The 22191-nt window shown below is 39.5% G+C and overlaps 1 protein-coding gene across 5 annotated transcripts in view; it reads left to right on the top strand.

Annotated features, from left to right (window-relative positions):
• Positions 1–22191, top strand: part of MKLN1 (muskelin 1) — a 346320-nt gene that overhangs the window by 155273 nt on the left and 168856 nt on the right. For 2 of the 5 annotated variants that reach the window (XM_006752699.2, XM_015567115.1), the window contains exon 1: positions 7113–7240. The exons of the other annotated variants lie outside the window; for them this stretch is intronic. In XM_006752699.2, coding sequence (XP_006752762.1) covers positions 7143–7240 — 98 coding nt within the window. In that variant the 5' untranslated portion in view covers positions 7113–7142. Of the gene's footprint in view, positions 1–7112; positions 7241–22191 lie in introns of those variants that run through there. 5 annotated transcript variants of the gene reach the window in all.

The following is a 22191-nucleotide window of genomic DNA, read 5'->3' as shown; positions in this document are numbered from 1 at the left end:
TTCTGCTGGGGAAGGGGTTAAGAGGTTTTATTCCCTCCCTAACTTCAGGGGAAAATCCCTACCTGGGGAAACAACCTTTCTCGGAGAGGTGACCTTGGTTAAAACACATAGTGCCAAGAAGGTGAGCAAATATATTAAGAACAGTATGCCATATATGCCAGGTCCCTTGAAACAGCAAGGATGGACCGGCTCCCAGCATCATGGGGGTGGAACGTAATGGTGGCATTAGAGACCTTACACTGGGTGCATGCTAGAAAAAGTCAATATTGCTGTGAAGGAATCCCTAAAGGTGATTCTGGTGAACACTCAGAGAGAGAGAAGCGGCGAGCTGGAGAGAAAGCTTCTATCTTCTTAGAGAATATATAAATAATTATGTACAGAATGTTGATAGAAATGTGGACAATAAAGACCATTCTTGTCTTACACAGAGATGAGGAGCATGGTATTGGAAACTGGAGGAAAGGTGATCCTTGTTATAAAGTGGCAAGGAACTTGGATGAACTGTGTGTGTGTGTTCTACTGTTTTGTGAAAGGTAGAACTTACAAGTGATGAAACTGGACATCAAGCAGAGGCAATTTCAATGCAAAGTGTTGAAGAAGTGGCTTGGTTCTATTTGACTGCTTATAGTAAAATGCAAAAAGAGAGAAATAAATTGAGGATGGAACTGTTAAGAGAAAGGAATCAGAACTTAAAGATATGGAAATTTCTCAGCCTGTCCATATGACAAAAAAATGAGAAAGCAGTGTTTGAAAATAACTCCATGTGTGTGGTTAACTGATCACTTGGTAAGGAGATCAGTGTGGATGTGAACCACATACCTAACCATCTCCCCAGCAGGAACTCCTAGTTTGAACTGAAGGGGATGGAATGAAGAAAGACTGTTGGACTTCTTGAATTTTACAGGACCCGGTTAGAGCAAAGCTATTCTTCAAGGCTAGGGAAGGATGACCCTGAGGACAATTCAAAGATCTGGGCTGCCTCCATGGTTTCAAAAGGGCATCACAACAGTCAGTCCTCACCCAAAGCCTTGACCACCACCAGGTAGAGCCCTGGCCTGGTAGAGCTGCAGGGCAGGGGTTGGGGGAGGTCTTCAGAAAGTGGGGGAGGGATGGGGGAAAGAAGGTGTCCAGAAGTCAGAGCATCAAGAGAAAGGGGTTTATTCTCAAGCCTTGAGATCTCATGGAGTTTGCCTTGAGAGGTTTCAGACATGCTTGGGACTAAACGTGCTTCTGTCCTTCCTTCCACCTGCTGGAATGGGGATGTCTATCCTTTGTAGGTTTGGCTTCACAGGCTCACAGCTGGAGAGGAATTTTGCTTCAGGTTGAGTCTCACCCATATCTGGTTTGGATGACAGGTAAGACTTTGGACTTTATAGACTTTAGAGTTGATGCTATTGGGGTTGTTGGGATGGAGTTTTGTATGTAAGAACATCCATTTTAGGGGCCAGGGGCAGAAGCAGGTGGCTGTCTGCAAACCAGGAAGAAGGCTCTCACCAGATACTGAATATACTGGCACCTTATCTTGCACTTCCCAGCCTTCAGAAGTGTGAGAAATGTTTGTTGTTTAAGCCATCCAGGCTATCATATTTTTGTTGTAACAACCTCAACTGACTAACACAATTAGTGAGAAGGAATTCAGGAGGGACTAAGAGATTTAATTCAGGAAATATTTCTTGAAAATCTACTATGTGCTAGTTATAGAGGATTTAAAGAAGACTAACATAGGTGTAGAGCTAAAAATTTCCCATTAATTAGGAAAAAAAGTGATTGCAAATTAGACACTTGGGTTCTAGATTCAGATCTGTAAACAGACCAGTTGTATAAGTGAATTTAGGTATAACGTCTAACATATTTTGGTATCAGTCTCTTCATTTGTTACATGATAACACTGTTAAGGAAAATTCTTCCATTTACAGCACAGCTTTCCTAGGAGATAAGACATTGACTACTGTACTGAGCTTCAACTCTCCAAACCAGCTAACGTTGTTAAAGAAACCATGAACTTTGAACAACCCTAGTAAGTTAAAGTAAGACCCTTACAGGACCTATGTGAAGATCTACCCCTATCCAGCCTATAAAGTATGGGCATTGTTTTAACTAGTCATGTACAGAGCTGTGGGTTTATTCCAGACTATTTGGAGTATTTGTTTTAATCTTTAATTCCCATAACAACCATAAAACCCATTACTAACAATTAAAAACACCTTCTTTTCCCTTTCAGTCAATTAGTGTATTCCTTTGCCTAGAAACAAATAAAATCAGCTCTATATGTTTTGCTTTTAAACTCTGGTGATCTTCATTATATGATGATATCTTGTATTTGAATAGTACTTTACAGTTTACTAAGTCTCTTTCCACTTAGAAGAATCGGATGAAATAAAAAAGGATGGGTTTTTGAACCAAAGAGATTCTGACTTGTCACTGACTAGCTATATTTCTTTGGAATGAGTTATTGTGTCAGTTAGGGTCCTAGCTGGAAACAGATGGCATTCTGCAATTGGGCAATTTGAGAAGTTTAATAAAGGGACTATTGATAAAGATGTGAGAACATACCGGGAAATCACAGGGAGCAAAACGTAGGTGGTTACTGGAACCCAGAACCAGAGCGAGCTGTGGAGAGGCCACTTGGGAGGAGGGCTTGTTACTTCCGGTTGTAAAGGACAGTCAGCTCCGAGTCTTACAGGCAGGGAGTCAGGGGAACAAATACCCAGTCTCATTCTCTTCCCTCCTGCACATCTGGTGCGGTGGTAAACAGAAGACAAATAATTATTTGACATTTCTGAGTCTCACTTTTTTCATTTGTGAAAGGGGGAATAATAATATTTATCTCTCAGGGTTCTGTGAGATTAAATGAGAGCTTATATCATAGCAGGCAAGCACTTTTCCTTCATTTGATCTTCAAAACTCCTTGTGAAATAGAAAAGATACATTTTATTAAATTCACTTTATAGTGGTGGAAAATGAGACTTGGAGAAATTGTGAGTTTCCCACAGTCTCTTAGCTAGAAAAGTAGCAGAACTGGGACTGAAACTGAGATTTTCAACATATACTCTAGGTTTCTTTCCATAGACTATTCTTGTACTTGTGCATCCCCTTTTGCAGAAGGCTGCCACGGATGGTTTCTTCTAGGGCTGCTGTACCTGGAGCAATGGTAACCATGCTACTCAGAGAAAAATTTACTCACCTTGTGCCAAAGCCAAAAGGAAAAAAGCAACTCTTGATTGGTTAGATATGAAGAAGGCCAAATGCCTATGGGGTAGTTTGATATAAGACTGACCAATACAGGTCATTGGATCCTTGGCAATTCCACTTGGCTATCTATTAGGCATCCCACTGAAGTTAGAATTCTTGATTCCTTCAACCTAAAACTGTTTCAACCCCAAACTTTTCCTTCTCAATAAAAGCATCAATATCTACATAGTGGTGCAAACCCAAAACCCAGGAGTTACCCTTAATTCTTTCCTTTTCTTCCTGCCTTACTCATTAGCAAGTCTAATGGGCTTTACTTCCAAAATATGTCAACCACTTCTATCTCCTCTGCTAGTCCAAGACACTGTCATTTCTTGCCTGGTTACTATAATAACTGAAAGGGCGAGGACTACGCCCTCCACCTTGCCCCAGGGTAAGGGCTACGCCCTCCACCTTGCCCCAGGGTGAGGGCTATGCCCTCCATCTTACCTTGGCCATGTGCTCAGCAAGGCTTCTTCCTGGAAGCCAAGCCGCTGCTGGCCACACCCAGGAACTGGCCAATGACAATCAAGAGAAGTCGACAAGACACCGACTTGCGCCTGGCCAATCGGCAGGGCCCACAGTCCTTTCTCCTCCCCTTGCCCTAACCCCCTATAAAGCCTCTCTCCACACAGAGTTCTCTCTCTCTGCCACTTGCTGCTGTGCCAGTAAGTGGGGGCAGGGGAGCCAAACCTAGGTTTGAAATAAATGACTCTTTGCTTTTGCATCGGACTCGCTGGCTCCCTGGTGGGCCCTTGGGAATCTTGAAATCTGGGCACAACAATAACCTCCTGTCAATTCTTCTTCAAACTATCTTGCCTTTCCAACTTAAAAAAAAAATTTTTTTTCAGGGTGATCTTTACAAAATGTAAAGTGAATTTTGCTACTCCTTGGCTTGAATCCTTGCACAGGTCTCCCCTTTGCATTTCCATGTCATGACTTCTTACCAAGACTTACTTGTTCTGACTGCACTCTCCCCTCCATCACTTTGCTCCAACCACACTTTCTTTTCTTTGAACACACCAAGTACTTTCCTGCTGTAGGCCCATTGCACTTGCTTATTCTCTCTGCCTAGAATGTTTTTTATCCAGCTTCTGCATGGCTGGCACTTTCTCATTGTACAGGTATTAGCTCAAATACTACCTTCTTAGAGAAGCTTTCCTTTACCATCCAATCTAAATATTACTCCAGTGTAGTTAGTGTCTTCTTGGCATCTAAATACACACACTAAAATTATCTAGTTGACTTATTATATGTTGCCCTAATAGCATGTAACTCCATGCAAGCAGTGTCCTTGTCTGGCTTGTCTGTATATCCTGACTCCTTAGCATCTAGGACAGAGCCTGGCACATCACAGCCTTTCAATAAATCTTTTTTTGCAGGTGACACACCAAATACGATCAGTTACTCTCTCCAGGAAGTATTTACTATCAGGACCATACTGAGATTACAAGATGAGTAAAGATGATTGCTTTTAGCACAACCCATTCATTCCTCAAGAAATATGATTGAACATCTATTATGTGCTAGACACTCTAACAGGACTGAGGATACAATTGTGAACATGATATGCATGATCCCTACCTTTATGAGAATTACAGTTTAGGGAGAGAGAAAATGAGAAATAAAGAGATTAAAATATATTGTAATGCTTGCAAATATAAGGAGCGAAACTCAGGTGCCAAGGAAAATGTAGAAAATGGCACATAATCCCAAAATAAGTGATGAGGAATGATTTTCCAGAATGAAATAGGCTGAAAAAGGAGCAGGAGTTAGACAGGTGAAGAATGGGGGAAGGTACTCCTGGCTTGGCTTAGACTCCTGGAAATCTTTTTAAAATCCTGATTTCTGGGCCTCATCCTCTGGAAATTCTGTTTCTTTGTTATGGGGTGGGGCCACAACATTAGTAACAAAGAAACAGAATTTCCGGAGGATGAGGCCCAGAAATCAGGATTTTAAAGAGATTCCCAGGTGATTCTAATGTGCAGCCAAGGTTGAGGACCACTGGCTTAGACTAAGCCCTTGAGGGAGGCCAGAGAGAACACAAGTTACAGGAGCCCATCCAGTGTGTTATGTTAGTCCAGTGCGGCTGGAGTAAAGAGTGCAAAGGAGGAAGGAGAGGGAGAGAGGAGGCTGGAGAGGTAGGCAAGGCAGGATGTGAAAGGTCTCTGCCAAGGTCTTTTGATGTTACCCAAAGGGAACAGAAAGTCACTGAAAGCCACAGAAAGTCACTTGGGAAGAACTGGCTTACATGTGCTTTTTAAAAAAGATTACTCGTAGCCCTGGCCGGTGTGGCTCAGTGGGTTGGAACGCCGTCCCATGCACCAAAGGTTGCCGCTTCGATTCCCAGGCAGGGCAATACCTCGGTTTTGTGGGTTCGGTCCCTGGTTGGGCGTGTAAGGGAGGTAAACGATCACTGTTTCTCCCTCTTCCCCTTCCCCTCTCTCTAAAATCGGTAAAACATATCCTTGAGGATTAAAAAAAAAATCACTCATAAACCATCTCTGTGTCTGCAAAAGAACAAGGACTCTAGGACATTAGGTAAGAGGAATACTTAGCAAAGGAGGAGCCCCCGAGGAACTGAACTGTGTCACCACCTTCATCTTCCCCGCAAAGATAACCACTCATCAGCTTTGGGGCTAAGCTCCTCTGGTCCTACCCACGGTCTCTGGACTCCCCGCTGGAGCCACTGAGGTCACAGCATTCCCCGAGGAACGCATACTTTTCCGACATCCTGCAACACGCAGAGCACGCGTGCCCCGACGGCTGACACACTGTGGCCTGTTCCGCCAGTAGAGGCCACTCTGCAGTTTCTCCCCATGGGGGTAAAAACTCAGGAGATCTGAGGGAGCTGCGGCAGGTGAACGATGATAACCTGAAGCGAATACAAATATCGAGGAGTTCTGACGTGGCATGAGATTTCCCATCGGTCAGGTGGAGACGGGGTCACGGTCCGGGCTTCCAAGGGTAAGGCCTCTGAGACAAGGAGTGACGAGGCCCCTGGTGACCACCGTGGCTACACCAAGGGACCCACATGCATGCCCCTGACCCCCAGGCGCCGGATGGGAGCCCTGCCCAAGGCCGCCAGGTGTTCAGGGCAAGCGCTCCTTTTCAGATCAAGCAGCTGGCGTGGTGCCCCTGGGGCCTTCGGGGCTCAGGGACTGTCAGTCCCCCAGGGCTCTTTCTCTTGACATGTCTCTGTCTCTCGCTCTTTCTGAACTTTTAGGCTGAATGTCTGTCCGAGTTAAAAGTGGGCAGATGTGCCAACTGGGAAATGGAGGCCACACAGCTTCCCCAATTGTATGAAGGTTTTTTTCTGGTCTGGTCTGGGGTGGAGGGTGGGAGCTGAATGTCTTGCCTGAGCAAACCAAGCCCACAGGTGCGTGCGAGAGGCTCACAAGCAATGTCCACCCTGAAGGGCAGACACCCCCGTGCGCCTCCGGAACCGGGCACAGGACGTTTAAAACCACCACCGCTCCTGAGGGAAGGACATCGCTATGGACTCTAGTTCCCTGCAATGCTGTGTCCCGACAGGGCTTACAAACTGGAGAGGGCAGCGGTTTCCGACGTCTCCAAGTTCGTCTTCTCCTGCTCCCTCCCTGGCCCACAGTTCCCATCTCTTTCTTTCCACCATATATTTTTGGCTTTTTCCTTACCTCCGCCTGTAAGACAGTCCTTTGCGCCACTCCCTCCAAGCCCCACAGGAGAGTCCCTCAGGGGCTCACACTCCGGTCCCCGTTCCGGTAAGTCATTGAGGAGGGAGGGTTCGGCGTCGGGAACTCGGAGGGAATCGCGGACGAGCGCGCGCCTCAGGCTGCGCAGGGCCGAGAGGGCCGCGGCCCCTTTAAGACCAGGCCACGCCCCCCTCCTCGGTGCGGCCCGTGGTCGGTGGCTGCTGCTCTGGTGCTGACAAGATGGCGGCTGGCGGAGCTGTCGCTGCGGCGCCCGAGTGCCGGCTTCTGCCCTACGCGCTGCACAAGTGGAGCTCCTTCTCCTCCACCTACCTTCCTGTGTGAGTGCCGGGCCTTGGGCTGGTGCCACCCTTCTCTTCGGCGTCAGCCTGGCTGGGCCGGGCGGGCAGTGGAGGGCGCCGAGCCGTGAGGCCCAGGCGGGGCCTGGTGAAGGGACGCGCGGCCTCGGAGTCAGTCTAGCCTCCGAGAGGTTGGCCGCCCCCGACTCGCGAGGGTAGTGAGAGCCGGGAGAGCGAGGTTGCGGGGGAGGGGCGAGGTCCGCGGCGGGCCTGGGGCGCTCCCCCCCACCGGAGCCGGGGATGCTGCACCCGGGATTTGGGACTTGAGGGCTTGCGGGGCGGGCGGCTCGGGGAGGTGGGACCGGAGTCGCAGCTTTTGGGGTCCGGGCGGCGGGCAAACGGGTGGGGATGTTTTTGAGGTCGTCGGCGCTGGCGGGAGGCGGGGGACCGATAGTCTGTCCAGTCGAGTGCTGCCGGGGCAAAGTGTAAAGCTGAGACGAGGGTTTTGGGGAGGCGCGGGGGTGTCATTAAAAGTGATCAACAGCAATCCCCCCGGCCCCCCGCCGGCTGGTAGGGAGTGGGCAGGAGGGACCTCACAGAAGAGCTGCATTTATATTATGGCCCAGAACATGGATTTATAGAGACACAGACCAATTACCCAACCTGGGACCTCAAAGGTGGGCAGAAAAGACATACTTGAATGAGCTGGACTTCCAACACACTGTCTTGGTCCGGATCTCCGATTTAGGTGTTAAAAAAAAAGAGTTGCATCACTGCCATTGCATACGTGATACATAACTGCGTACGTTTTTCTGTAGAAAATTCCTTCTGAAATGCAGAGAGTGCTTTCGTGCAGTATGTACTTACCTTTAACTTATTTTGAGAGAAGGAGCGGATCTCATCCCAGTTTTACATGCAGATAGAGGAACTGATTTTAGTAAAGTTTTTAAGGCCCGTGCAGACCTTGAGGAAGAGTGACAGTTGTGTCCCCCTAGACCATCATCTCCTTAAGACCAGAATGGTTTTATAAACAAAACGCGTTACAGATCATACACTTTTATGTTACTGAACAAATGAAGAGACTAGATCTGTGAGGCACATGCCAAAAAGTTTTCCACCTGTGTTTCAAAAATTCTTTGCGTCTTATCAAATTTGATTTGTCAAGTCAACTCCATCAAGAGTCTTGAAACAGAGCGGTGGCTAGAAGAATCTAACTCTTTTAAAAACATATATATATTTTATTGATTTTTTACAGAGAGGAAGGGAGAGGGATAGAGAGTTAGAAACATGGATGAGAGAGAAACATCGATCAGCTGCCTCCTGCACACTCCCTACTGGGGATGTGCCCGCAGTCAAGGTACATGCCCTTGATCAGAATCGAACCTGGGACCCTTGAGCCCGCAGGCGGATGCTCTATCCACTGAGCCAAACCGGTCAGGGATAGAAGAATCTAACTCTTGATTGCCAGGCCATTGTCCTGTTGGCCAGGCCAAGGGTTGGCAGGCTGGCCGGCCTTCGGTAGGACCTGGTTGGGTGAATGGGGCCAAGTGACCTGTGGTCTGATCTGGCCTGTGTGAGTTATTGATGGGTGCTGATTGAAACTTCTAATTTGAGGGTGAGCCAGGTAAACATTCTTAGCCCTCAGCTGGAATGGAAATGTGGCCCTAGGTACTTGACTTCTGATTTTCAGGGCTAACAGGTTCTTGAACCTGAAGATAACAATCATTTTTCTACACCCAGGTTAGGATCTCATACTACTGGGGATTGGGTCATTGTTTGACCCAATAACTGTGAAGATATTTTCCTGGTCCTCAAGTGTCACAAGTCCCATCTGAGTTACCAGTAATAAGGGAAGAGCACATTTCAAGCAGGAAATGATCTGGTGGGATGGCAACTTGACTGCGTCTTATGTATCTTTATCTTGGCCCCAGAGCACTAGTTTTGGGGTTAGAAGGCAGCTGTTCGATTGGAGAAATCTGTTATGATTTTCTCAAATATATTCATAAGCTCATATTTAATGTATATTTAACTTTCAAACACTTTCAATTACAGTGTCTTATTTAATGCCTATGATAGGCTGTTGACTTATGCAATATAGTTTTTATTTTAAAGCATTAAACTATTATAATAGAAGAGTAATCTGAACTTTTTTCTTTGAAGGAATGTAGTTGAGTATTACGGAGCTTGAGTTTGAGAGTTTTGTGTCTGCTGGATTGGTGTATGCCATACCTAAATTGTAAAACTCTTTTGGTTCTGAACTTCTATTAGCAAGTAACGATGCTACAGCTTTGTATGATAGGAAGTGTAAGAAGGGATCAACTTTCTTTACATTTGCTGTAAAATCCTAACAGCAACTGCTCTATCTCTGCTGGCCTTGACAGTCAGTCATGTTAAGATACTTGCAAAGCAGGTCTAATATTAAGTAAAGCCATTTGTTGAAATTTTCTACAGAGTAGCAAATATTTATTAATTACAGGTCACAGATCTAGGCATTTTGAGAGGTAATAATATAATGACAACAAAGGGAAACATAACGTGCCTTCAATACGCTAGCCTCTCTTATGAACACTTTAAAGGTTTACTCCTTAAAACAATTGTATGAGGAATCTACATTTTTTCAGGAAACAGGCATGGGGAGGTTAAAACATGCCTACAACTAAGGTCACACTGTTAGATGGAGGCAAGATTTGAACCCAGGCAGTCTGGCTCCACAGTCCATAATCTTAACTGTACTACTGTTCTGCTTCTGCACAAAGGTGGAGACAGGAAATCGGAGATTTGAAAGAGTTGTTGTATTATAGGCACTTACATAGTAGTTGTGTAAAGATGTGAAATTATGAAAAAAATAGAAAAGTTCAGGTTTCTGTTTTCTTCCTAAGGACTTATAATTGCAGAAAGAAACAAACATTTCCCCTTCTGACCCTTTTAGATTTATTTAGACTTAAATTTTTTTTAAAGCAAATCTAGTTATAGATAATATATTTTTACTTTGGAACTAGTGAAGTGGCCCTGTATCTTTTTAGTGTGCTTAAGAAAACTTGGTCTGTATTTTACCTTTGTTCTGAAATTTACACCTAAATTGGGAATTAAGAGAAATACACTTATTTAAATAATGTCTAATTCTTAGAATTACATGTACTCTTTTAAAATATAAGAATATTTTAAAAACTGCTAATCCCTATACTCAAATGTTTATTGCTGTAGCTAATAGTGATACCACAATTTATTGAGTAACTACTATATGCAATATGATTTTTATATCTACTTTTACCTAATTGTACAAACCTGCAAGATAGGTATTATATCTGTTTTGCAGATGAGGAAACTGAGGTCCTTAAAGGTTAAGTAACTTGTCCAAGGTCATACAGGTTTCAAGAGGCTTGGCAAGTTCTGTGACTTAAAAACTGTGGCACATGCCTCTACTCACAACCACCACTTATTGAGTACCTTCTAGTCTTCAGGCACTATGCTTACCACTTGTAGTTTTTTATTTAGTCTTTTACAAAAACTCTATGATAAATATTATCTTTTTTTTTTTGTATAGCTAGGGAAACTGAGAGGTAAGTTAACTTGCCCAGGTCTAAGAATTGAAAGGGTAGGAGATAGGATTCTGATCTTGGGCCTCTGACTTCTATTACCAAGGCTCCTTCACTATTTTACTTGACTATAATATGTGCCTAGTTGGAAATACAGATAAGAAATGCTATAAGGCTAGAACAGAGAGGGAATGATATTTAGATCTATTTTATCTTTACATTTATGGCTTTAATGTATTAATATGAACATTGGAAGGACTGTTGAAAGCATTTTTTAAATATTAGGTAATTTCATTGATTTGGAATGATTTGGGTTTACATATTATTTAAAGACAACATAAGTTTAGATAGTAACATTTGATGAATCATTAAGTGTGTTTACCTTTTTTCTATAAGTCTTTATTTTTTTTTTTTAAATATATTTTATTGATTTTTCACAGAGAGGAAGGGAGAGAGATAGAAAGCTAGAAACATCGATGAGAGAGAAACATCGATCAGCTGCCTCCTGCACACTCCCCACTGGGGATGTGCCCGCAACCCAGGTACGTGCCCCTGACCGGAATCGAACCTGGGACCTTTCAGTCCGCAGGCCGACGCTCTATCCACTGAGCCAAACCGGCTTCGGCAAGTCTTTATTTCTTAAAATCAAACATTGATCAAAATTGTTTCTTGTGTTAACATATGGTTCAGAGTAAAAGTGATATATGATTTGATTACTAGGATAGGAAGTGAACCTATTTCAACTATTCTAAAATTTCAAATTTAAAAATGAATTTGTATTTTTTTCTAATTGCAAAACATCCTAAGAAGTCTTTTGTGGAATATTTGCAAAATATTGACCCACTGAAACAACATAAATTACCCTTAATACTACCACCCAAAGATAACACATCGCCCTTTGATGTATATTATTCCAGATATTTTGTTGTGTCTATATGTATATTTCAATTTTGTTTTGGCTTTTGTTTGCTGTTCTGTATTTTTTTCTCTTTAATATATAGTAAATATGTCCTCATGTTATTAAATAGCCCTCTGTATTGGCATTTTATTTAATTGGCCCCCTATTGGATATATAGGCTTTGGGCTTCTTTTGTTTTTGTTTGTTGTTGTTCTTTGACAGTTATGAGTAATGAGACAGTGTGCTTTACAGAAACAAATCTTGAAATTATTTATGATGAGTTCCTAGATATTAAATTGTTGGATTAAAGCTATCAGTTTATTTTCTTATTGTCTGCGTAGGAAACTTTCTGTTTGGTGTACCTTGGCTTTAGTTTGACATTATCCTTAGTAAGTTGGGATTATGAATGTGGTTTTGATCAGACAAGTCCATAGAAATGTATAGGGAATGCTTTATAATTCAAAATGTTTGCTCTTAGTAATTTATTTTTTCCCTTTATTTTAGCTTTTAAATGAATTTTTATTTAGTAATCACATTTGGAAAATAGAACATATTGTGAGATTTATTATTTATTTGGTCTATGATTGATTGAGGATTCCTTACAATCCCATAGGCTCTTGCAACCCATTGAGTTGGGGACTGTCAGACTTTCTTTCCATAAACTGAGATTAGGTACTGGCCTTGTTTGGGAACCTCACTGGCCACTGAAAGCTCTGATAGTTTCAGTCTGGTAATCTTACAACTTTAGAAAAATAAAGATTCCCATGATAAAGAAAAGTATCATGAGGTGGTTGGAGGTCTAGAGATTGACGCTGCAGAATTGGCTCCCGGAATTAGAACTTTGTGACTCTTAGCAAGTTATGATTCTTCTCTGAGCATCTTTAGTTTCCTTATGCAGTACTTGTTATCTTGACCAAATGCTGGGCGGTTTTATATTATGTTAAAATATTGTTTTGCTCATAGGTAAATGCTTCTATTATTTGCATAAACTTTTAGGTGAATGTAGTGGATTTTTAATAAATGATTCTTGGGCCTAATACAGGGACTTTGTGATGTTTTACATGCAGATAAGATACATTTCAGCTCTTTGTGGTGATGTAAATTTGCTGTATTTCAATCATTCAAAAATCATTTTCATTTTAGAGATGTAGCTATTAGTACCTAAGATTTTCTTTGTATTTACTCCAGGGTTTCTGGTACGTCTTGGATCTGTAGCATGACTCTTTCATCAATTCTGAAAAAAAAAAATAAGATTGTTCAGATATAGTTTCTGCCGCACTATAGTTTTTTCCTTCCCTCTATGACACCAATTAAATCTATATTATATATTTTGTCATGTCCCATTTGTCCCTTACACTTTCTATCATTTTTTTCTCTCCTTGTTCCATTCTGGGTAGGTTTTACTTGCCTGTGTTCCAGCTCACTAATTATCTGTTCAGCTATGCTCAGTCTGATTTTAACCCTATCTATTTTATTCTTGATTTCAACTATACTGTGTGTTTTTTTGTTTTCTTTTGTGTTGTGTTTTTTTTTTTTGGATAGAATTTTCAGTTGGTATTCCCTCTTCTACCCCTTCTCTCTTCACAATAGATTCTAATTCTCTGGTGAAAATCTCTGTATTGTCATATATTTTCTTGAACATATCAGTCAAACTGCTTTAAACCTGTGTCTGTAAACTTCAATATCTGGATCACTCAGGTCTATTTCTCTCATCTTTTCCCTTCTGTTTAAGTATCTTGGTTGGTCTAGTAGTTATTATAATTTTTATTATTATTGATAACTTTTGATTGAATGCCAGACATTATATGCAGATTTAAACGCAATTACAGTTGCGGACCTAATATATTTTTCTAGAGAGGATTCACCCATCTTCTGGTAGGCAGGTAGAATAGAGGCAGATCACCTCAACAGTCAAGAACTAAGCTGACTTAAAGTTGGGTTTTAGGTTTTGTAAACCTCTAGTTTGCCCAACTTTGGTAACCCTGCAGGGAACCTAGCTGAGAGACTGGGTTTTTATTGGTCCTCTCCTGCTTTTGTCTCTCCAGCAGCATGAGAGTCCTAAAAGCTTTTCCTTGCTTTTCAGTTGCTTTCTGCTGTCTTTTTAAGCTTCTTACTCTGTATAGTTTACTAGTAAGAATCAACAAAAGCCTCAAGAGGAAAATCAGTACATAGTGTTGTTGGTTTTGTTCTTCTGTGTCTCCCTTCATTATGGAATCCTGGGTGTTATGGCAAGATCCAACTACCAAGTTTTGTTCCTTTGGCCCTGTGAAATTATTAAAAGCTCGGCTGACATTTCTGCCCTTTAGTGGCTGTCCTTTCCTGGTTTCTCAGTCCCTTTCCCTGTGCCGTTAAAGAAATAGATGGAATGAACTGAGAGAGGGGAAGCTATACCTATAGAAGGTGGAACTCATTTCAGTAGGTTTTTTTTTTTTTTTGGCATTCTAGTCTTAGTTCCTTAGAAAGTCTCTGATACCTTAAGAGTTTTTTCCTCCTATGTGTTATACAGCCTTTCTAGTTCTAAAAGGGAATGTTTTTCTGCCACAGGCTATTCCAGAAGCAGAAAACTATGTTTAGTTCTTATGGAATAGACTCATACCTTGTAGGTTATGAATTCCTCATAATAATATTAATGTAATAACCTGACACTTGAGCCCCAAATATTTTTGCTCAGTGTTTTTCTTCATTTTTCTTTTTGACACTTTTAAGTGCTTATTACTAATATCTGATGGAAAAAAATTATGGAATAAACATAGCATTATTTGTTTAAAATTGTTTTAAGTACTTATTGACTAGGAGTTAAAATGAGATTTTTATTCTTGGTTATGTTGATTTGTAAATCTCTTGAGACTTACTTGTTTATGCTGTCCAGAAATTGAGAATTTAATCTTTGCCAGAAATATATAGTTATTTTCCTTTCCTGTTAATGTAATTTTTATATTGTCTACCTTTTTACTAAAATTTTTATGGGAATATTATATTTATGTGAGACAATGTTTAGAAGGAAGATACTTGGGTCTAATGTAAAGTTGTTGGTTTGTAAGTATTGTCAGTATTTAATACATTTTAACTTTCCTTACATTCCTTTAGTATGACTGATATTTATTATAATCATCATCTATGTATTTGTTGTTAAGGCATGTTGTTTTATATAAATAGCAACAGTAAATTATTTTCAGCATCCTTAGATATGTACCCTTTCCCTTCCTTTCATTGTCCTCTTTTTTCCTTTCCCTTCGGATTTAAGAGAAGAGCTATAAAACCTAATTCCTACTTATTCTTTAGCTGTTGCTAAAATGTTGCTTTCTCAGGAAACCGTTTTACCCTGTCCCCCCAATGTGTCTGGCATCCTTTCCTCTGCTCCAACAGTTAAATGCTTTCATTACAAACGTATACCTTTCTCCTATGTCACTTTATACAATTTTAATTATACATTTATTTGTGTGATTACTTGATTAATAGCTATCCCTCCAACTAGACCACAGGCTTCATAGGAACTATGGAAATTTCCCCCCTCCCCTCATATCATTGTAGTCCAGCATAATGTTTATTAAATTAACAAATTAGTGAATTAGCTGTCACAAAAATAATAATTGTTCTATAGTTATGGACATATACATCTATAGCTACATATATACATACATACACATAGAAAAAGATCCGAAATCTACAACAAAAAGAAAAAGATAAGAAAAATATTAGTGAAAAGTTTAGACATGGTAGCTAGCCTTGATCCAGAAGGTCCACTTTTGTATTTTCATGGTTTAATGAACAGATGATACTTTTTGACCAGGATATAGGTCTAGGTTAAGTGGGACACAGGCTGGATTTCAGCTTTTACTCTTTAGTGGGTTCTTCTTGTCAAAAAAGTGCAATCTGTGCAACAGTTTATAGCAGCCCTGCACTTTATACCTGATAATAGGTCTAGAAAGATACCAGAAAAAAATAAAAATAAAAGGAAAAGGTTGAAATTTTAAAAATAGAGGAAGATTTTTCTGAGTTGAAAAAAGATTGAAGTCATTAGTTTGAAAAGGCCTGCTAAATGTCAAGAGACTGAAAAAAATACCCTCAAGAAGTATACATTCTGATGTAGGAGCCTAGTGCTAGAAAAGCTGCTCACATGAACACTTTGAGGAAGCCACATATGCTGCAGGAGCAGAATGCTGAAGAAACCTCTGTAGTGCAGGAGTCTTCTGGGCAAGCATACCCGAACACGGGAGCAAAATCACTCCTATTTCTTGAGGTGACATTTCTTGAGGTGACTCTCCTGCCCCCTCTGCTGACAAAGGAAAATTACTTAAAGGGCCCAAATTCATTTTCAAAGAGTAGGCAAAAAGGGTGAATTTGGAGGTGAGAGTGAATAGGTCCATAATTGGCATACCTATACTGTATGTAGCTTTTGATGTGATCTTTTAAACTTTCTCAGTGTTTCATTTATATTCAAGCTGGTTAAGTCTATTTAGTGTCTGAAGTTTTCTTTTTAGATCACTTGATGATGCCCAATATTGTTTTAGTTGAATTAATATTACCAGTAGGCTTTAAAATTTTCATTTTCCATTCATTCTTATAAAATAATATAACTGCAATAAAATATTTTTAAAATTATAAAAATGACACTAGGAGTGCTTTGGAAACAAATGTTGACTGGCATGTTGGGCATGTTGGCATGTAGGATCTTAACTGGCACAGTATTTTAAACTATTAGTTTATCAACTGATGAACATTCTGAATTTGATAAAGGGAAGGCTGAGAGCTTTAAGCATGTAAGATACATATATGTTGTCTGAAAGTTGAATGAGGAGAATTGATTATCATCTGTAATAAACTTATTTTCAAAGTTTTATCGTCAAACTGCTTACATTCCCTATAATAATTTAAAAAGCCAGAAAAACACTTCAAATTTATATTCTGGGCTACAGTGATCTATAATGTGACTTTACATGTGTCATATCTTATTAAGCTTTGAGGAGAGCATTAAAACCAAACAGTCCTAAGCCTTATCCAACCAGTAATTATGTTATAGTTGTGAATTGTGAATTTTACATGAACAGACATATGTAGAACTGAATTTTTAAAAGACCAGCATACAATTAAAATCATATAAATCAGTGACATACTTTGAAAAGTTTATATTGATACAGAGATTTCAGGAGAAATTTTATTCCAAAGTTAGCATAAAAGCAAAATAAACAAGTTTTTTTTTTTTTTTTTAGAGAAAGTGATATCCATTGTGATAATATTTGGTCTAAAGTGCTTTTGAAATTTTTTTTTCTTAGTTTATCACCATCATTTATGAAATCAGACTTGGGAAAGAACTAGGTCTGGGGACAACACGTGCATAGTCTTAATATAGCAAACGCTTAGCCTGCCCTGATTATTACCAACTCAGAACAATGGGAGTGTTTGCAGTGAATTTTTAAAGTAGGTTTAAGAATAGTTAAATATATTTTCAAATGCTTATAGATCCTTTGTAGTATTTCTGAGGAACAGAGTTTTTAAAATGCTGTGCCATAGGACTTAAGAGGTGAAAGATAGCTATTAAGAGCAAGCATGTCAAACTCAAAAGGCTAACACGGGCCAGATAAGGTTTGTTTATGTGGGCTGCAAAAAAACAAAAGCTTCAGTTTTCATAGAAACATAGGTTTATTTCGATAGAGACATGCTGAATACAAAGGGCTGAAATAAATGAGTCATTGTTAACATAAAAAAATAGAACATTTTAATAAAAATTAATATTTTTTTCTTGAACATTAACTTACCAGACACTGAACAACTGCACAAATTAATAAGCGTAATGCAAATAAATCTGTTTTTCTTGTTCTCTGAAAGTGAAATATTTCCTGTTGTGCACATCAAACAAGTCAGTACAAGAATAATGATGTGGTAATCGGCTGCTAAAATACTCGCTGCTAGTATTAGTGGAGAGATATGGTGTGCCTGTAAGGGAAATGAATGCAACACGATTATAGTAATCAGTCATTAGTGAACGTTGTAGTTCGTTATTAATAATTATGTATAATAGGACATTGTAAAAATTACAAAATTTTTATTAAAACATTTCTTACATACTGTTATATTGGCTGGGCCCCAAAAATGTTCACTGTGGGCCGCGTGAGGCCCATGGGCCGAGAGTTTGACATGCTTGATTAAGAGGGTAGGGGAAGAAGTCTCACAAAATGAATGCATTTGGATTAGTTAATATTGGTTTAATCTCTCACCATTAGTACAATTTGAATTATTATATTAAGCTGGGGGGAGGAGTTAGATCTGGTACAAAGGAAAACATGAAAAAATGTAAACAGTGTAGCATAGAGAACACTGAACAAGGACAGGAGACTTGGGCTCTAATTCCAGTTCTGCCACCAATTGATTAGTAATTTTGGATCAATCATTTAGTTTCTCTGGCCTTTTATTTATTTTCATACAAAATGAGAGGATTAGATTAAGGCCTTTTTGGCACAGGATAATAGCAAGATGTTGATATTACAGAATAGTTTTTTAAATAAATGTACCTTCCCCATTAAACATTTTGTAACTCAAATTAAGCTAATTTGCCCAACAAAGATATTTTGAGAACTTGATTTAGTAAGAAGGTGATTATGATTATTTTCATGTAATTAATTACATGTAAATGCAGCTTTTGAGGGTGCTTTGAAAGAGTTTGATATCTTAAATTTCTAAGTTCTTTGTAGATATATTGTTATATTGTCTGAGGTTTGGAGATGTGCATATTAAGCAGTAAATCTCTTCCATATCATGCCCAACTTTAATGGTCTTTGCTTTAGATAGAAAAGGGCAATTTTAACTTTTGAAATATATTCTGAAGGGCCAGTTGTTTAATTTCAGAAAAGATTATGATTCAAACTTTCTGAGGAATATTTCTTATATGGCTGTCTTAGCGGATTTTTCTGTTGTTTGGAGACCCCAAACCACATTAGCTAGTTTTCTGATTTTGTGCTAGTGTGAGTTTCCTGTTTTACCATTCTGTATGGGAATGTTTGTTTATTTTGTTGCCATTCTCTTTTCCCCAGGGGTTGCTGCATTTTACTTGTGTGGAATGTGTATATGATCGAAGTACGTGATCCCAGAGTGCTTTGAATCCTTAGAGATAATTGCTACAGGCTCAAACATTTTCAAGTGCTTGGTAATAAGGTGACTTGAGTTTTGCTCTGGGTGTTGATAAGCAGAAGCCTACTATTTGTTAGGCCATTGACATCCTATAGTTTTCAACAATGACTCTTCGGAGTGTAATGTAGGTATTAATTTTGAAATGCAGAAACTTAGGCCAGTAGGAGTGTAAACCAAGGTCATTTATTAAGGAAGCATTGAAGCAGAGTTTAGAGTCCACATCTTAATACTGTAAATTCATCCATATTCTGTACATGACTAGAGTATATTATCAGTGTGAAAAAATTTTAGATTTTATTAATATAAACTTTTTTGTCAATGAAAATGATATCATTGTGTGTCCAGGGTACACTTAAGCATTATGAAATTTACCTGTGCTTAATTTTCTCCATCTTTTTGTCTGTTAAAATGGGAGAGATCATTTTAGATTAGTTCTTTCACTTACACTTTGGATCTTGCTCCGATTTTGTTCATTCAGTTATCTCTTCTTTTCCTACATTATCCACCACTCAGTTTCTACTTCAATGTCCATTGGACCAACTTTCATTAGTCTTTAAAAAACTTTGCCTTAATCTCACATGTCCCATTTATCTGTTTCCTTACACAGCTAAACTCCCAAGAGCTTGTGTGTTTGCTGTCATCATTACTTCACTCATTCATTCATTCAGAAACTTGTAATGAACATTTTCCAAGCATACTCACCAATAGAAAAAAATGAATACTAATAATCCCACCTTCAACAACTATCAGCATTTTGCCTGATTTTTTATAAAACAATCTATTTGCACCCACCTCTTTTTCTTTCTCCTGGTATGGTTTAAGATGAATATAAAAAGAATATAAGATTATTTCATTCTTAAATATTTCCATATGCATCAAGAAGAGGACATTGTGTTAGTTTTTGATTGCTCTATAACAAATTATCACAAACTTAGCAGCCTCAAACAATACACATTTATTATTGCACAGTTTATGACGGTCAAGATTTGGGGCATAGTTTAGGTGTATCCTCTGCTTCAGATCTGTTACAGGGCTATAGTCAAGGTGTTGGTAAGGGATGGGGTTTTATCTGGAGTCTTGAGCTTAAAAGAATCTGCTTTTAAGCTCATGTGATTGTTGACAGGATTGTTTCTTGAAAGTTGTTGCCTAGATGCTGCCCTTTGTTCCCTTTCAATTTTCCCAACACCATTTATTGACGAGACTGTCTTGACTCCATTGTATGCTCTTGCCTCCTTTGTCAAATATTAATTGAGCATAATGGCTTGGGTCTACTTCTGGAGTCTCTGTTCTGTTCCATTGATCTATATGTCTTATGCCAGTACCAGGCTGTTTTGATTACAGTGGCTTTGTAATATAACTTGATATCTGGTAATATGATTCCCTCCAACTTTATTCTTCTTTCTGAAGATTGCTGTGGTTATTCAGGGTCTTTTTGGTTCCATATAAGTTTTTGAAGTGTTTGTTCATATTGTGAAATATGCTGTTGGCATTTTAATGGGGATTGCATTGAATCTATAGATTGCTTTGGGTAGTATGAACATTTTAACTATGTTAATTCTACTAATCCAAGAACATGGTATATTCTTCACTTGTTTATATCTTCCTCTGTCTCTTTTTTCAATGTCCTGTAGTTTTCTGAGTGCAAGTATTTTACCTCCTTGGTTAAGTTTATTCCTGAGTATCTTTTTTATTTTTATTTTTATTTATTTCAGAGAGGAAAGAAGAGGGAGAGATAGAAACATCAATGATGAGAGAGAGTCATTTGTTGCTGCCTCTTGTCCATCCCCCACTCAGGATCCAGCCTGAAACCTGGGCATGTGTCCAGACTGGAAATTGAACCATGACCTGGTTCGTGGGTTGACACTCAACCACTGAGGCACACCGGCTGGGCATCGCTGTGTGGCTTTAAGCAGACCCTGTACAAAAATGGACTGCAGATGGGAATCCATGGCCATGCAGACTCTCTACACAAATGGACTGCAGATGGAAACAAGCTAGCCAGATGCTGGACTGGACTGTGCTTTAATACAGAGCAGAGACTCTGGTCAGTGGCTTTAATCTTAGCCCTTCTGAAGACAAAATTCAACTTTTTCCATGGCAAGACAGAGGGAGATGGGACCTTGGAAAGGAACCCCCTTAATTTTACCTAATCAATAAAGCATTCCACCATACCTCATCCTCTTGTGAGGGCCTCAGGAAATTCTTTTCTCTGCGGCACCCAAGAACTCCTTTTCCACCAATGACAGGTGGGGATGCAGAGGGCACCCTACAAAAGCACAAAGAAGGCAAAAAGGTTGTTCTAATCTCACCATTGAGAGCTAATGTAGTATATGTTCTTTGTCTTTTCTCCATGAATGTTATTATTACATACAACACTTGATTAATCATGTTTGTACTGTAAACTACTTTTTCCCTTCACTTAGTATGTAGTGAACATTTGCAACTATACTAAAGTCAGGCTGTAGAATACATCATGATTACATGGTATTCTGTAACATAGGTATGTCATAATTTATTTAATGAATTCCTTATTGTTAGACAACTAGGTTGTTTATAGTTTGGCTGTTATAAATTGTGTTATGATGAAGGTGGGTGATTTACATCTCCTAGATTATTTTTTAGGTTAAGTTCCAAGAAGTGGAATAATACTGAGGCTGTATAGTGTGGTGATTAAGAGCATTAACTTTGGAATCAGATTGCCTTGGGTTCCAATCCTTACTTCATAGGTGTGTATATTTAGACAAATTAATTTGTCTGTCTCAGTTTCTTAATACCTTATGTATGGAAAATACTTAGAACAGTGTCTGGTATATAGTAAAAGCTCACACATGTTAGATGCTAGTATCATCATGGTTGGCATCATTATTTTTATTTAAAGTATATGTACATTTAAAATGTTTTTGATATGTATTATATTAAAGTTCTCTCCTAAAATGTTGTATCAATTTGCATTCCTACTAGCAAAAATGAAATACTATTTACTGGCTCTAGCCAACAACTGAGGTTATAATTAAAGCATGCTTTTTTCTTTTTTTTTCTTTTTTTTTAGGGTGTGAGCACAGTATTATAGGGATAATCTGTCTTTGTTTTAATCTCCAATTTTTGGTTATTATTGGCTAGAGGCCCAGTGCATGATTAATTCATGCCCGTGTAGGGTCCCCTAGGCCTAGCCTGCCATCAGAGCCATTTCTGCAGCCCTGCGATGCCTTGCATGCTCCGCGGATGCTGGCGGTACCCCGCGATGCTCCACCGACACTGCTGGTGTCCCAGGGGGTGGGGGAAGGGTCTAATCCAGTGATGGCGAACCTTTTGAGCTCAGCGTGTCAGCATTTTGAAAAAACCCTAACTTAACTCTGGTGCCATGTCACATATAGAAATTTTTTGATATTTGCAACCATAGTAAAACAAAGACTTACATTTTTGATATTTATTCT

Source organism: Myotis davidii, unplaced genomic scaffold (assembly GCF_000327345.1).
Source record: "Myotis davidii unplaced genomic scaffold, ASM32734v1 scaffold1290, whole genome shotgun sequence".
Lineage (NCBI taxonomy): Eukaryota > Metazoa > Chordata > Mammalia > Chiroptera > Vespertilionidae > Myotis > Myotis davidii.
Note: the sequence above shows the minus strand (reverse complement) of the source record. Positions and strands in the feature narration are given on the sequence as shown.